General features: G+C 41.5%; 1 protein-coding gene across 2 annotated transcripts in view; it reads left to right on the plus strand.

Annotated features, from left to right (window-relative positions):
• The window catches only part of FAM13A (family with sequence similarity 13 member A), a 249,625-nt gene that overhangs the window by 11,046 nt on the left and 223,438 nt on the right, over positions 1–15,141 (plus strand). For both annotated transcript variants that reach the window (XM_006143243.3, XM_027769857.1), the window contains exons 2-3: positions 3,122–3,311; positions 12,710–12,919. In XM_006143243.3, coding sequence (XP_006143305.1) covers positions 3,122–3,311; positions 12,710–12,919 — 400 coding nt within the window. The remainder of the gene's footprint in view (positions 1–3,121; positions 3,312–12,709; positions 12,920–15,141) is intronic.

Consider the following 15,141-nt stretch of genomic DNA (forward strand, 5'->3'; position numbering starts at 1 on the left):
TTGCGGTGGGGCTATTCCCCTTGGGGGGGGGGGTGATTTCTCACTTTCTGTCTCTCTGTCTCTCTCTGTCTTTCTGACGAGCACACGCCCTATAGCAAAAACCTCTCCAAAGAAAAGAAGAGACTACTAGATTGTTTTCTAAAGTAGTTGCACTATTTTACATTTCCACGGGCACTATATGTGAATTCCAGTTTCTAAGCATCCTCATAATGTGTTAGTTATGATTTTCATTATTGCCATTGTGATGAATTAGTATTGTTATCTCAGTTTTTTAATGACTGAATATGTTGGGCATGTTTTTGGAAACATTTTGGCAATTTGAGTATCTTTTTTGGTTCCATGTCTATATGCTTCTTTTGCTCATCTCTTAATTGGGTCGTTCTTACTGAGTTGTAAAAGTTCTTTATATTCTGGATGTAAGTCCTTAGAGTGTTGACCCACTATGTATGGGGTTTTTGTCCTCTCTTCAGATCAAGTCAGTCCCCTCTCAGAGCAAAGCTTCTCATTTCCCTGTGATAGTACCATTGTGCCAATATAGTTTGTGGGGGGAGCCCAGGTCCAACACTAGTCTTCTCCCCACCCTCCCAGGGTGTGCAGGAGGGAGAAGTGGAGAAGGAATGGCACCATGTCCATGCCTCATGGGCGGTGCTTTCTATCTTTCCTTTCTCTGTCTCTCTCCAGTGAGTACTTATGCCCTCTAGCTAAAATTTGAAAAAAATACACAAAATAAAACAAGAATAAGGACTAAATGAACTTGCACTTACATTACTAGTACTTTGGTTAGGTGCGACATTTCTTCTTTTTTTTTCTTTAGAATTATTTTATTTAACTTTATTTATGTATTTATTTTAAATAATTATTTTGTTTAACTTTACCGATTTATTTATTTATTTATTTTAATTTAGCCAGAGAGGGATAGAGGTGAGAGAGAGAACAAGCACGAGAGAGAAAATGAGAAAGCAAGCTGCCAGGTCCAGGACTCGAACCGCAGTCGGTCATGTGGGAGTTGAGCACCCTTAACCACCACATCACCTACCAGTCCCTATTTATTTATTTTAAAATTTGACCAGAGAGGGACAGAGTGAGTGAGTGAGAGAGAGAGACAGGGAAGGTGAGAAAGCAAGCTGCCAGATCTGGGATTCACACCACTATTGGCCATGTGGAAGTCTAGTGCCCTTAACTACCATGCCATATGCTGGCTCCTCTTTTTTTTTTTTTCCTATAAAAAGTTTTTGCTATAGGGCATGCATACTCACCAGAGAGAAAAACAGAGACATAAGAAGGAAAGTGAGAAATCACCTCTCCTCCCCATGCAGGGAGGGTGGCCATGCTGCAATCTCTTCTTTCTTCTCCTCCTGGGATCTTGGGCATGCACACAACAATACCTGGCATGAGTTTCAAGTCCCACTGGGTCTGGGACTTGAACTGAGGTCAATGTGGGAGTCCAGTGATGTGACTGCTTTGTCATCTGCTGGCCCACTACACTTATTCTTAAAAAAGCAAAAGTTAATCCTAATCTTACTGCCCTGGTTCCCAAATAAAATTCCTTGGATTTTGCCATCTTTCCTTTCAGTGGATTGATTTACATCCACCTAACATTAGCATGCTTTTTTTAAAAAAATCCCTCTTCCTTCTATTAAAGAAGAAACCTTAATAGATTGTTTTTATTGCAATAGTAACTTGAATCAATTGAATATAAGTTGTATTTCTTATTTATAATATGTGTAGCCTTATTGAAAAAATTGTAGGACCAGAGCAGGCGGCGCAGAGGTTGAGGGACTGGATCCCCACATGGCCGACCATTGTTCAAGTCCCAGTCCCGGTGGCTTGCTTTCTCACTTTCTTTCTCTCACTCACTCTCTCTCTTTTTTCTTTTTGAGAGAGATTTTTGGTACAGGGTGCGTGCACTTGCCAGAGAGACAGAGAGGAACAGAGAGACAGCAAGCAATCACCCCATAGGGGAGATAGCAACACCACAATCCCTTCTTCTCCAACCTCCTCTCGGGACTTTGGGTACATAGACATGCACCTGACGTTTGTTTCAAGCTGCTGGGTCTGGGACTTGAACCATGATTTGCCACATAAAAGTCCAGCGATATAACCATTACACCATCTGTTGGTCCCTCTCTCACCCTCTGTCTCTCTGGTAAGCATATGTGTCCCTTAGTAAAATTAAAAAATAGTAATAACAATAAAATTAAATAAATAGGGACCAGCAGTTAGCATAATGGCTATGTCGCTGGACTCCCATGTAGTCAACCGCGGTTCGCGTCCCGGACCCAGTTGCTTAAAACTCACGCTGGGCGTGTGTGCATGCGTGCCCAAGATCCCAAGAGGAGAATGGAGGAGAAGAGATTGCGGTGTGGCCATCCCCCCTGTGGGGTGATTTCTCGCTTTCTGTCTCTCTGTCTCTCTCTGTCTGTCTGGCAAGCGCGTGCGCCCTATAGCAAAAAATAATAATAATAAATAAATAAATAAATTTTTTAAAAGAGAAAGAAAAAATTTGTAAATCTTGATTACCTAAAATGCTGTGGTTTCAGAGATAGGGCATTTTGAACTTCAGCCACAATTGCTCTTATGTGCCAGAAAATTACCAAGATATTTGCGAATGTAATCAAATCAGAGAAATAAAATGTTCAGTCTGCATACACTTATTCCTTTTTCTTCTCCTATGTCAAGCTTTGGCTACCTTTGAATCATACTTAGGTATATTTTTTGTCTTTAGAAGTGTCTTATTGTTTCAGGATCCACGTGGCACTTGAATGTACTTGCATGTGTTTTCCTGATCAGCAGGTACTTCTAAGTCACACCCCGTGGTTGCTGTAGTAATATATCTTAGAGACTGTGGTGTATTGCTCCCTCTCTTAGCTACACCCAAGTTGTGGCTTCAGATGTCTCTTCATTTTCACTCCTTTTTAACCAGTATCAGTGTGCGCCCTTCGTAACACTGCGGTGTGGGAGAGATGGGAGAGGTTGTGATTTGAATTGAAGTCCAGTTACGTGACGACCACTGCCCTTCACCTGCAAGCACTTACATTTTAATCCATGCCTCTCTGTTGTAACCATGCAGCCTCCTGTGGTGACTATGACTGACTGCTCTTTCTTCTTATGCCCTTTTAAGCAAAATAAAGCAGCGGTTCGGCTGAAAGAAGACATGAAAAAGATAGTGGCAGTGCCACTAAGTGAGCAGAGAGGTGCTAGCTACAAGAAGCTGTTTGGAGTGAGTCTGCAGGAACTCCAGCAGCAGGGGCTCACGGAAAACGGCGTTCCCACGGTCGTGTGGGCTCTAGTGGAGTACCTGACGCAGCACGGTAAGTTGAGTCATGTTTCAGTTCTTTGCAGTTTTACAGTTCCTTGTGTAAAGGGGGTATGTTTTCCTGTGAATTATGTCATACTGTATGGTTAGAATAGTCTTGAACGCACCTTCATTGATATACCAAATTATTGCACAAAGTACTTTTCCCTTAAAAGGAAGCATTACTGGTGAACATTATTTTGACAATATTAATTAAAGTAACCCTAGTGCAATCACTGTAATTATTGAGGTCTCTAGTTTGGAACAATTCCTAGTTTGTTTATTTGCTTTCAGGTTTTTGCTGTAGTGCGTGTGCACTCACCATAGGAAGAGAGAGACAGAGACAGGGAGAAGGAAAGTGAGAAACCACTACCCAGGGGGGTGGGCACACCCAATCCATTCTTTATTCTTCTCCTGGGATTCTGGACACATATGCCCAGGGTGATTTTCAAGCTGCCATGTCCAGGACTCAAACCATCCTCGAGCATGTGGGAGTCGAACACCTTAACCATCACACCACCTGCTGACTTCATGATTCCTGGTTTTAAGCACTAAAATATGCTCAAAATGCACCTTTCTAATAGTGTGTTCCCTTGTTTGATTGCATTTCTACTGACGGTCAATAATTTTTAATGTGATAGAGCACTTTTTGGGTATCCCTCTCATCTGAAGTCAATCATGAATTTATTGGATGCCTTACTGTCTTCATAAACTTTGTAGGGTACCAAACAAGAATGAGGTAGGGCCTGCTGTTGTGGGAGGGTGTCATTTTTGAAGTGATAAAATTAAACATCTGAAACATTTGGAGAGTAATGTAGTACTTTACATGATTTATATACAAATTTTACATATATATGAAAAATACATGTCTTTCTCAATAATGAAGAGCTATGTAACCTATAGATTTTTGATGACTTGGGGACCAGCAGATAGCATAATGGTTATGTCACTGGACTCCCATGTAGTTGACCGTGGTTTGAGTCCTGGACCCAGCAGCTTATACTCACAGCGGCCGTGTGTATATGTGTGCCCAGGATCTTAAGAGGAGAATGGAGGAGAAGGGATTGCAGCATGGCCATCACCCCCAGAAGGGGATGAGTTCTCACTTTCTTTTTTCTTTTATTTTTTTTGAGAGGTTTTTGCTATGGGGCGCATGTGCTCACTAGAAAGACAGAGAGAGAGACAGAGAGATAGAAAGCGAGAAATCATCCCCCCAGGGGCATGGCCACACCACAATCCCTTGTCCTCCATTCTCCTCTCGGGATCTTGGGCACACACGCACATGCACCCAGTGTGAGTTTAAGCCACCGGGTCCGGGACTTGAACTGCAGTCAGCTACATGGAAGTTCAGCAACATAGCCATTACTGCTGGTCCCTCACTTTCTGTCTCTCTGTCTCTCTGGCAAGTGCACACGCCCTATAGCAGAAACCTCTCTTAAAAAATTTTTTAAATGATTTTATTTAAATGAAATTAAACCTGAATAATTGGAGAGAATGCTTCCTGACCCCCTATATCCACACTTTTCAAACTGGGGAGATACGATGCGAAACTTCAAACTACGTAATAAATATCAATAAGCTTTAACATTTGGGGGAGTGTATTAGGGCTCTTTAGGGAGACCGAACCAATGGACTCTGTCTAGACATATGAGAGGGGATTTATTGCAGAAATCGGTTCATGTGATTATGTCGACTCAGAAGTCCCACAGCAGACCATCTGCAAGCTGGAGACCCTGGGATTCTGGTAGTATGGTGCAGTCCAAGTCCCAAGCCTCAGAGGCAGGGAAGCCAGTAACTAACAGTCTGAGGCCTAAAGCCCGAAAACCCAGGGAGCCACTGATGTGATGTCCGAGGTCAAGAGGCTTTGTCTTGCTCTTTGTCTAAAAAGAGGCCCATTCATTTTTCTGAATTTATTCACTCTGAGCCCTGTTGATTGGATCTGCCTATCCACATTGAGGGCAGGTCTTCCTCTTCTGGTCTCCTCAGACTTGCATGTTAATCTCTTCTGGAAACACCTAGAGTCGTGCTTTTTATACATAGTCCTTTCCAGTCAAGTCGACACCCCAAACTAACCATCACAGGTAATTTTTTTTTAAGGTTATGCATTTATTTCTTCCATGAGAGAAAGGCAGAGAGCTCAGACACAGGGACCCCCCCCACAAGAGTTCTCCTGCTAGAATCACCCACAGTCCTAGCTGATATAGTATATGGTCATGCAAGCACTCCGCATGCTCAGGGAGGCCCAGGGAAACCAGCACCTTCCCATCTGTGTCCAGTGGTGTCACCTCCACATCACCACTCAAACCCTAGGAGAGAAATATTCTGAGGGAAAAATTTGGGATCTTCAACTTTTCTATACTAAAACAAGCACAGACTCATAGAATAGAGTATAAAGTGTTAGGGATTTTTAAAAGTAAGTAAAATTGGGGCCTGGCATGTGGCATGGTGGTTAAGGCGGCCGGACTCCCACATGGCTGACCATGGTTCAAGTACTGGACCTGGCAGGTTGCTTTCTCAATTCCCCTCTCACTCTGTGTCTCTCTCTGGTCAGTTTCAAATAAATAAACAAACAAACCAATAAACAAACAAATAAATAAAATAATAAAGTAATGACAATGAATACTTTAAAAAAAAAAGTAAGTAAAATTGGAGATGTCAAAGAAATTCTGTACTTGGCACAGTTTGCTTCAGGCTTCATATCTTATTTTGTGGGAAATGGGTGAAAAACAGTGTGTGAATGTTCCTCTATAGGAACATGCCCTGATTTTTGGCCGGGACTGCATGGCAGATGGTTCATTCCTTAGAAGATCAGGTGTTTGTGTTCACTGAAAAAACAGCTATCTATTCTGGTCACCAGGTGTGTAGATGACAAAATCATACCTTGTTCCTGAACAGGTATGATTGTGTTCTTAGCTCATCGGAGTTATCTCCTTATTTTGGAAGGAAAATAAGCTTCAGAAGGACCAGTTTCTCAGTCTCTGGATTTGCTCAGATGTAAAGTTTAACACAAAAGATTTGGCGAAATTTGAGTTAGGGTTGCTTTTCTTGTACATCTCCTTAGCATACTCTTAGTATGGTGTATTTGGGTAGTGCAAATCCAATATTTGAGTAAGCTAAATCAGTCATTCTTTTCTTTTTTTTTTTTTTAGAGAGAGATTTTTTTCCTATAGGACATAGGCACTCTCCAGAGAGACAAACGAAGACAGAAAGCAAGAAATCACTACCCAAGGGGCATGGCCATACTGCAGTCCCTTCTCCTCTTTTCTCCTGTGGGGATTTTTGGCCACATATGCACACATGCCTAGCGTGAGTTTCAAGCCATCACGTCTGGGACACAAACCACAGGCAACTACATGGGAGTCCAGCGACATAACCATTACACCATCTGCTGATCCCATACCAGTCATTCTTAATAAAAAATGTAAAATAGTGGAGTCTTTGTAAAATACACATGCATTCATGACACCCTGTCTGCCCTGAATCAGAATCATGACTAGACAAGCCAGAGCAGGACCCAGAATCTTATTGATAATTTTTGTGTAGACATCCAGACGCCCTTTATTGTATGTGAAACTATTATAGTAAGAGACAAAAGAACCTGTGTAAGTTGGAAGGGTGATCGATAACATTTGAAGGCAAGACACTCAGTTTGTTTTATTTCATTATTGTATGGTTTTTCAAGTTAGCAAATAGTTATTGTTCACCTGGGATACTGTAGGTACTTTATCAGGTATGAGAATATAGGGGTGATCTGTCATATAATTTAATCATAGGTAGGTGTTTTGGCCATTTTCTTTGATGTAAATACAAACATTTAACAACTCTACACAAGAGAGAATTATATTATAAAGGAATTTTAGGGTAGGAAGGGTTCATCAAGGTCTTTAAACAAATTTTGGACTTTTTTCCTTAAAAAATATAAGGCATCTCAGCTTGAAGGTATTTTAAGATAGCCAATCTCGCTGACAATGTGGTCAGAGGCCTCTTTAGCACACACCATGGGCTGTGCCAATTTAAATAGTGTTGGATTCTCCAGTCACCAGCAGGTGTCAGAATGCACTAACATATTGTCACGCTACTTCTTTGGCCAAAGTATGCCTGTTGGCAAATTCTGACTTCTGCAATATTTAGTTTCTAAAGATATATTTGTATTTTTTTAAGAATTATTTTATTTGACTTTATTTATTTATTAAAGTTGACCAGAGAAGGACAAAGTGAGAGAGAGAGAGAAAGAGAGCAGGAAAGTGAGAAAGCTAGTCACCAGGTGTGGTACACAAACCGTGGTCGGACATGTGGGAATCCAGTGCCCTCAACCGCCACACCACCTGCGGCTCCAATTCATATTATTTTGAAATAGCTTTGGACAGAAAAGTATCTGTCATGGAGTAGATATTAACTTAGGTCATTCTTTCATTTCTAAAACATTATTTTAGACTACTGGTTTATAATGGTTAACCTATATCTCTTAAATAGATCTATATCAGGATCTCTGAAATGCATGAGAATAATGCTACTTCATGCAGCCATCTAAATATCTTTCTTTAGAACATTTCTATTATTAATCATAACTTCTTAAAAGTTTAGAGTAGGGAAAAAATGTAAAGGTTATAGTCTGGGAGTCCTCATTTGGGTATTGGATTTTTTTTTAATGAATATTTGCTAGAAGGCATGTGTGCCCACTCGAGAGAGACAAAGAGACAGTGAGAGAGGGAGAAGCAGAAGCACTCTCCCATGGAGAATGGTCATACTGCAATCACTTCTCCATCTCTCCATCCTTTTGAGATTTAGAGCACACTTCAGGTACTGGAGGTATTATAGCCTCACAAAGAACTTTCCGTTTTCTTTTTTTTTTTTAAGCTTTCTTTCATTCTTTATTTATTTATTTATTTGACCAGAGAGGGACAGAGAAACGAGAGAAAGTGAGAAAGCAAGCAAGCCAGCCGCCAGTCTGGGACTTGAACCACAGTTAGCCATGTGGGAGTCCGGCACCCTTAATTACCACCTGTTGACCCCCAAGAACTTTTTATTTTTATGTTTTCATTTTGCATGCACTTGCCAGAGAGAGGGGAGAAAAAACAAAATGAGAAAGCACCTTCCATAGGGGATTGTCATGCCACAACCTCTTCATGCACACACAGGTGTTTGGTGTGTTTTTCAAGCTGGCCAGGTCTGGGACTGTGCTCAGTCGGCTATGTGGGATCCAGCTGCCTAACCACCCTTCTACCAGCTAGCCTGTAGGGAGCTTTTTAAAACTACATGGATTCTTTCCCCCAGAATATAATATAGCCATGTCCAGAAGTAAACACCTCTGGTGGGAAATCACTAAGTCTTGTTTGGGATGGGAAATATTCCCCATTCTGAGGGAAAAGGATTATTTAAATAACAGAGATGGGTGCAGGAATAAAGTGGTGGAGAAGCAATGACTTCCACGACTTGCATTTATACCTTCTAATCTCTGCTACTTTGGTCCAGTGAGCTCAGGAGCCTGAATACCACGGACAGTTCTTGGAGCTGGTACTTATTTTGGAGTTGCTGCAAGTATATTTATTTGGGGGAAGGTTCAAAAAAGAAAAAAAAAAAAAAAAAAAGCCTTGCTGGATTAGAAAGCCTAAGGTCATAGCTAAAAAAATACACCATGTAAAATCAGATTCAAAGGGTACTTGCTGAGCCAAAAGCAGAAGGCAAGATTAGACAAAGCCACTAGATAAACACACGAGCTGGAGACAGAATTCTAGATTTTCAGGATTGGGGCCTTTACTGGAGATAAGATTTTTTTTTAATTGAATGCTAGATTCTTGATGCCTAGATATGATTCTGAAGTTAAAAACTATCTTTGTAGAGTAGAGGAAACAGACCTGGAAGGCTTTAAATAAAATCTCCCAGTAATACCTGATATTCTGCAGAACCCAAGGGAATTGGCTATCATACTGGTTTTCCATTGCTACATAACAAATTAACCTCCCGCATGGTGGATTAAAACAGTAATATTTATGATTACCCCACCATTTCCGTAGGTCAGGAACCTGCTGGGCACAGTGTTGGTTGTGTTCTCTGTGTTAGGGTCTCTTACAAGGCTCTGACAATGGTGTTAGCCAAGCCACAGTCATATCAGGACTCAACACAGGAATGATTGAGTCCCTTCCGAGCTCAGTGGTTGTCAGTAGAATCCAGTTTCTTCTGGCTTGTTGACCTGAGGGTCTCAGTTACCATGGATGTTGCCAGAGACCACCGTCAATCCCCTGCATGTAGGCCTTTTCATAGAGGAGCTGACACAATAAGTGGTAGCTTATTTATTAATAGAGAACAGCAGGATGGATGCCCATCGTTTATACTCTGATTTCAGAAGTGCCATCGCTTTACATTGACCGAATTTCTCTGTCAGAAGCAGGTCACTAGGTACAACCCACACTCCCATGGAGGGGTTACCTATGGGTTGGTTCCATGAAGTGAGGATCACGGGTGTTTTAGAAGCTGCCGACCACATGTACTGACTGGGATCTTGTTCCAATTAGATAATGTCCTGCCGTATTGGTTGCTAAATATTGTAATGTCATTCCTAATTTTGCAATGTTTGTCAGAATTGGAGTTAAAATTCATGTCAAATTTTGCTGTTTTTTGCAATCAAGTCATGTGCAAATATGGAAGAACATAAACATCTTACCAGATTGCAGACTTAAGGGTAATAATACTGTTTGAACTTTTTTCTCACAGTCGATTTTTATAATATTTAGCATGGTACTAAGCATTCATTAAATATCGTCAAATTAGAGAGTTTATAAAGTAGTTCTTCAAATTATAAATTAAAATGAAATTACTTTACTCTTTTGCTTAACGAGAGCAGTGACAATTAACTGGTAAGAGAAAGAAACAAAGAACTCCTCTCTAAAAATTCTAGGGGCCAGCAGATGGTAAGGTGTTGACTCCCACATGGCTGGCTGTGATTCGAGTCCCAGACCTAGTGGCTTGAAAATCATACCAGGTGGGACCAGCAGATGGTGTAATAGTTATGTTGCTGGACTCCCATGTAGTCTACCACCGTTTGAGCCGGTGACTTGAAACTCATGTCAGGTGCATGTGTGTGCATGCCCAAAATCCCAAGAGGAAACTGAAGAAGGGATTGTGGTGTGGCCATCCCCCTAGGTGATGATTTCTCACTTTCTGTCTCTCTATCTCTTTCTGTCTCTCTGGTGAGCGCATGTGCCCTATAGCAAAAATCTCTCTAAAAAAATAAAACAAAAACAAAACAAAAAACCACACCAGGCACATGTGCGTGCGTGCCCAAAATTCTAGGAGAGACTAGACAAGAAGGGATTGTGGTGTAGCCATCCCACCGGAAGATGATTTCTTACTTTCCCTCTCTCTGGTGAGTGCCCATTCCCTATGGCAAAAACCTAAAAAAAAAAAAAAAAAAAAAAAAAAATTCAAAAGGCTTCAGTGCTTATATTATTACTAACATTACTTTCAAAAAGAGTGTAAGTCCTTGGCCTGCCCTGTTAGAAAGACTGTCTCTCACACCTTCGACAGTCCTGACATGCCTGCTGACACTGAGTTGAAACTCATCAACTCCTGCTCCACCACCTACTCCTTATCTCTCAGCGTCCCCCCATTCCTACTTTTCAACCTTTAAACTTATCTTTCAACCCTTCCTTTCTTTCCTAAATCCCTTATGTACTAAGTTACCAAGTCATCTTTATTCTCTGTTTTTTCTCTTCTTCCACCATAATCTTTCTTACTGCCTTACAATGGAAGGCAGTGATCTGAAGCATGCTCTCTGCCCTCCACATTCTCTGCTTGCTCGCTGGCTAAATCTTCTGTAAACCATGACTGTATTTTGTTTCCCCTGCTTAATGCTCTGGTGATAAAGTCTTCACTCTGTAACAGCATCCATAGACCCCCTTCCATTTCTTCCCTGTTGTTATCCTATTGTGCTCTGACCTAAACACACCATATATTTATCTACCGACCTTTCTTCATGCTTTCCTGTCTCTATTTCTCAGTGTCTGTTTTCATTCCTCTTTGTCACAGGTGGATCAAGGTGTGTGGGTCCCGATAATTAATCTTGTGGAGACCTCCTTGAGAAAAACAATTCAACATTAAGAATATTGAGCCTGGGACAGAGATTGGAAACTGCCCAAGAAAAGGAGGAAGTCTGAAGCTTAAGCTTCATTAGAGTTACTGGACATCAACCCCAGCCCTTCCATTTTGTATGTGTTTTAGCCAAGGCTTAGGGTCTGCCTCCTCTGGGTCTGCCTCCTCTGTGCAGCCCTCTCTACCAACCTCGGCTGACACTGATATTCCGCCATGACTAACGGAAGCCAAGGCTCTTTCTTACACCATTTATAGTCCCGTAGTGTCTTGGAGTTTGAATTTAGTGATAGAGAAATGATTGCCTCTTTTTCTCCCTTCCTTCCTCCCTCCCTGTCTTTTCTCTCTCTTTTTTTTTCTTTTCTTCCCTCCTTCTTTCCTTCTTTCTTTTCGTTTGCAAGAGGACATATGTGCAAGACAGAGAGAGAGAGAAGGAGAAAGCAGTCCTTTAGGAGGCTAGTGGTCATGCCACAATCCCTTCATTTTTCCATCCTGATGGGATTTTAGGCATAGGCTCCTGGTGTGTTTTTCTTTCTTTTATTTATGTATTTTTCTTGTCTGAGAGTTTTTTTGCTATAGGGCATCTGCCCTCTCCAGAGAGAGAGAGTGAAACAGGAAGCTAGGAACCTCCACCAGAGTGGATGACCATGCTACAATCCCCTCTCCTCCATTCTCTTCTCGAGATTTTGGCCACACATGCATGCATGCGTGCCCAGCATGAGTTTCAAGCTGCCAGTCTAGGACTCGAACTGCAGTGAGCCATGTGGGAATCCAGAGCCCTAACCACCACACCACCTGCTGGCCCCCTTTGTTTATTTTTAAGCCACTGGGACCAGGATTCAAGCTATAGTGTCCATTGGGATCCAGCTCTCTTAAGCCTCAGGCTGGCTCACTTACTTCTTACTTAAATTATTACAAAGATAATCATATATATCAGAAGTGTCTTACATGTGTGTCATTTTTTAAAATAATTGTTCATAAAATGCTAGCTACTGTTAGAGCCCACAGTAAGTTTCTGTTCAGCACTGTAAGATTATATAAAAGAAATTCGTATGGTATTAATGTTCTATGTGAATATATGGCATAGCCTAGTTTCAGGGTTCAGCTTTTATAATATTCCTGTATGATCTTTTTTGTTGATAATATAGTAAGATAAGAAAATGTGTTATTCTAAGAAAATGTGTTTATACAATGTGAACATCTAATGATTGAGAACTACCATACTCAGAGAATGGTGTGCTGAGATTTATTTATGTTTGTTATTATTGCCCTTTGGGTTTCTATCAGTTTGTGAGAGCCCTCTGTTTATTTTCCATGTCTCCTGTTCAGGACTCACCCAGGAAGGTCTTTTCAGGGTGAATGGCAACGTGAAGGTGGTGGAACAGCTCCGATGGCAGTGGGAGAGTGGGGCGCCCATGGAGCTGGGGCGGGATGGTGACGTCTGCTCAGCTGCCAGTCTACTGAAGCTCTTCCTGAGGGAGCTGCCTGACCGCCTGATCACCGCGGCCTTACAGCCTCGATTCATTCAGCTCTTTCAGGGTTAGCATGGTTGATCCTTTCAGGGATCAAAACAATTTTACTTTTCAGTCAGACTTGCCTTTTAAATATTTAAAATGTGAATACTAAAATAAGCTTTTAAATATTTGCAGTCTTTCTACAGCTACGACTACCTTATTATTTTACTCCAGGCCCTTAGCTCTTCCCCAAAACAATATTAAACTGATTATGAAATACTTCTATTAAATGGAATTTCTGAGCCCATGGGCATAGGATTAGTTCAGTAACATAATATCTAAGAACTTTGTTGCTTTGGAGGTAGAGAAATTGTTTTTCTGATTAGTGACTGTCATAGAAGGAATGAGAAGAGGACATTAACTTCTATTTATAAAATATTAATGAATCGCATTATAGCTGTGAGTGACCTTTGAGACTGAAAGATACTGGTATGCTTGTTTTCCTCATAAGTAAGGTTGAGTCCTAAATATTTAGGCTCATTTTGTGTGGTAAAAATCCATTTTTGATTGTAGTGTGATTTAAAATGAATTGACTCCTTTTTAAACTTCATTGCTAGAGAGTATGTGCATTTGCAAGGGAGTGACAAAGGGGCAGAGAGCAAGAAAGTGCCCCCCCCCCTCCCGTGGGATGTGGTCATGCTGCAATCCCTTTTCCTCCATTTCCACTGGTCCAGATTTGGAGCATGAACACATATACCAGTGCCAGAATTTGGAGTTCCTTCAGGGACTCCTTTTTAAAGTATAGCAATTAGAAGCTTAATCATTATTTTCTCCCTCATAAACACAATAGGAAGAGTGATTCATCTTTGAGAAGCAGGTTGTCTCATTTGCCAAGTTACAGTGGAAAGAGGACAGGTATGTCTAATAGTGCTAGTTGCCAGATTAAGAAGGCTGTGGAAGTTACTTAAAGCCATATCCCTTCTCAGCAGCACTGACTACTCACGTGAATGGGATGAGACTAGGTGGAATGAGGAAGGAGGTAACAGAAATATTTACCCCCTGAAAGACCAATTTCAAATACCAGGTAGAAGGGACTGGTGGGATTGTGTTGGGAAACCCCATGGACTTCCTATCTAGCAATCCACAGAGTTTGGAGGTGGGGGTTCCATCTTTGACTCTCCAAGGCCCTAAGGGCAGCATGCCCTCTGTCCAGGCCCTTCTCACTCCTCCACAGAAAGGGGTGACCTTTAGCCAGTCTTCTCGGAAGATTAGTCTCATCTTGTTCTTTTCTTCAGAGGTCCCACATGGTCCTTAGGGAAATGCTTGCACGTCTCTGCCAAACTCTTGAAAGGAGGTTAGCCTCAAGGGCAGAGCCTTGACGGTGCAGTCACCGAGGCACCCCGGCCGGCTTCTCCATTAAACTCTTTCAGGAGTTTTAGACTCTTCACCTTTCCCAGGTGATTTTCTCATGCCCCTTTGCTAGGCTTGGGAAAGGGGAAACATTATCTTAGTTATCTAATTATTTGTTGTGATTCAAGCCACCGGGTCTGGGACTGAAGCCATGGTTGGCCATGTGGGAATCTAGCACCTTACCACCATGCCACCTGCTGACCTCAGAAAGGGTTATCTTAAACAGCTCTCCCCACACTAGCCTATGGCACGGTAGTTAAGGTGACTGAATTCCACATGGCTGACCACACGGTTCGAGTCCCAGACCTGGTGGCCTGAAAAACATGCTGGCCCCTGTGTGTGTGTGCCCAAAATCCCAGGAGGAGCGTGAGGAAGAGATTGAAGCATGACCCTCCCCCTTAGGGGGTGGTTTTTCACTTTCTCTCTCTGTCTCCCTTGCTACTGACCACATGTGCCCTCTAGCAAATTAAGAAAAAAAAAATTTGTTTTTTGAAAAAGGTATGTTATAATCATAGATAAAATTATTATTATGTTGTATTTTATTGGAAATAGTGATAAAATATGAACTCTGGGGCTGGGGCTCTAGCACAATAATTAGGCACTGTGCAGAGGGAGCCAGATCCCATATTTCTGATCATGGTTCAAATTCTGCCCTGGCGGCTTCATTGCTGGGTGCACCTATATATATGTCCAGGATCCTGATGGGAGAGGAATATGGAGGAAAAATGTTTGCAACATGACCAGTCCCTTTGAGGGATGCTTTTACTCTCTCGCATATATACATACATTCTCTGGGTATTAAAAAAAATATATATATACATATATATGCATGTAATATACACACACGTACATATATATATATATACACACACATATATACATATGTATTTGTTCTGG

The sequence above is a fragment of the Tupaia chinensis genome, unplaced genomic scaffold (assembly GCF_000334495.1).
Source record: "Tupaia chinensis unplaced genomic scaffold, TupChi_1.0 Scaffold000094_1, whole genome shotgun sequence".
NCBI lineage: Eukaryota > Metazoa > Chordata > Mammalia > Scandentia > Tupaiidae > Tupaia > Tupaia belangeri.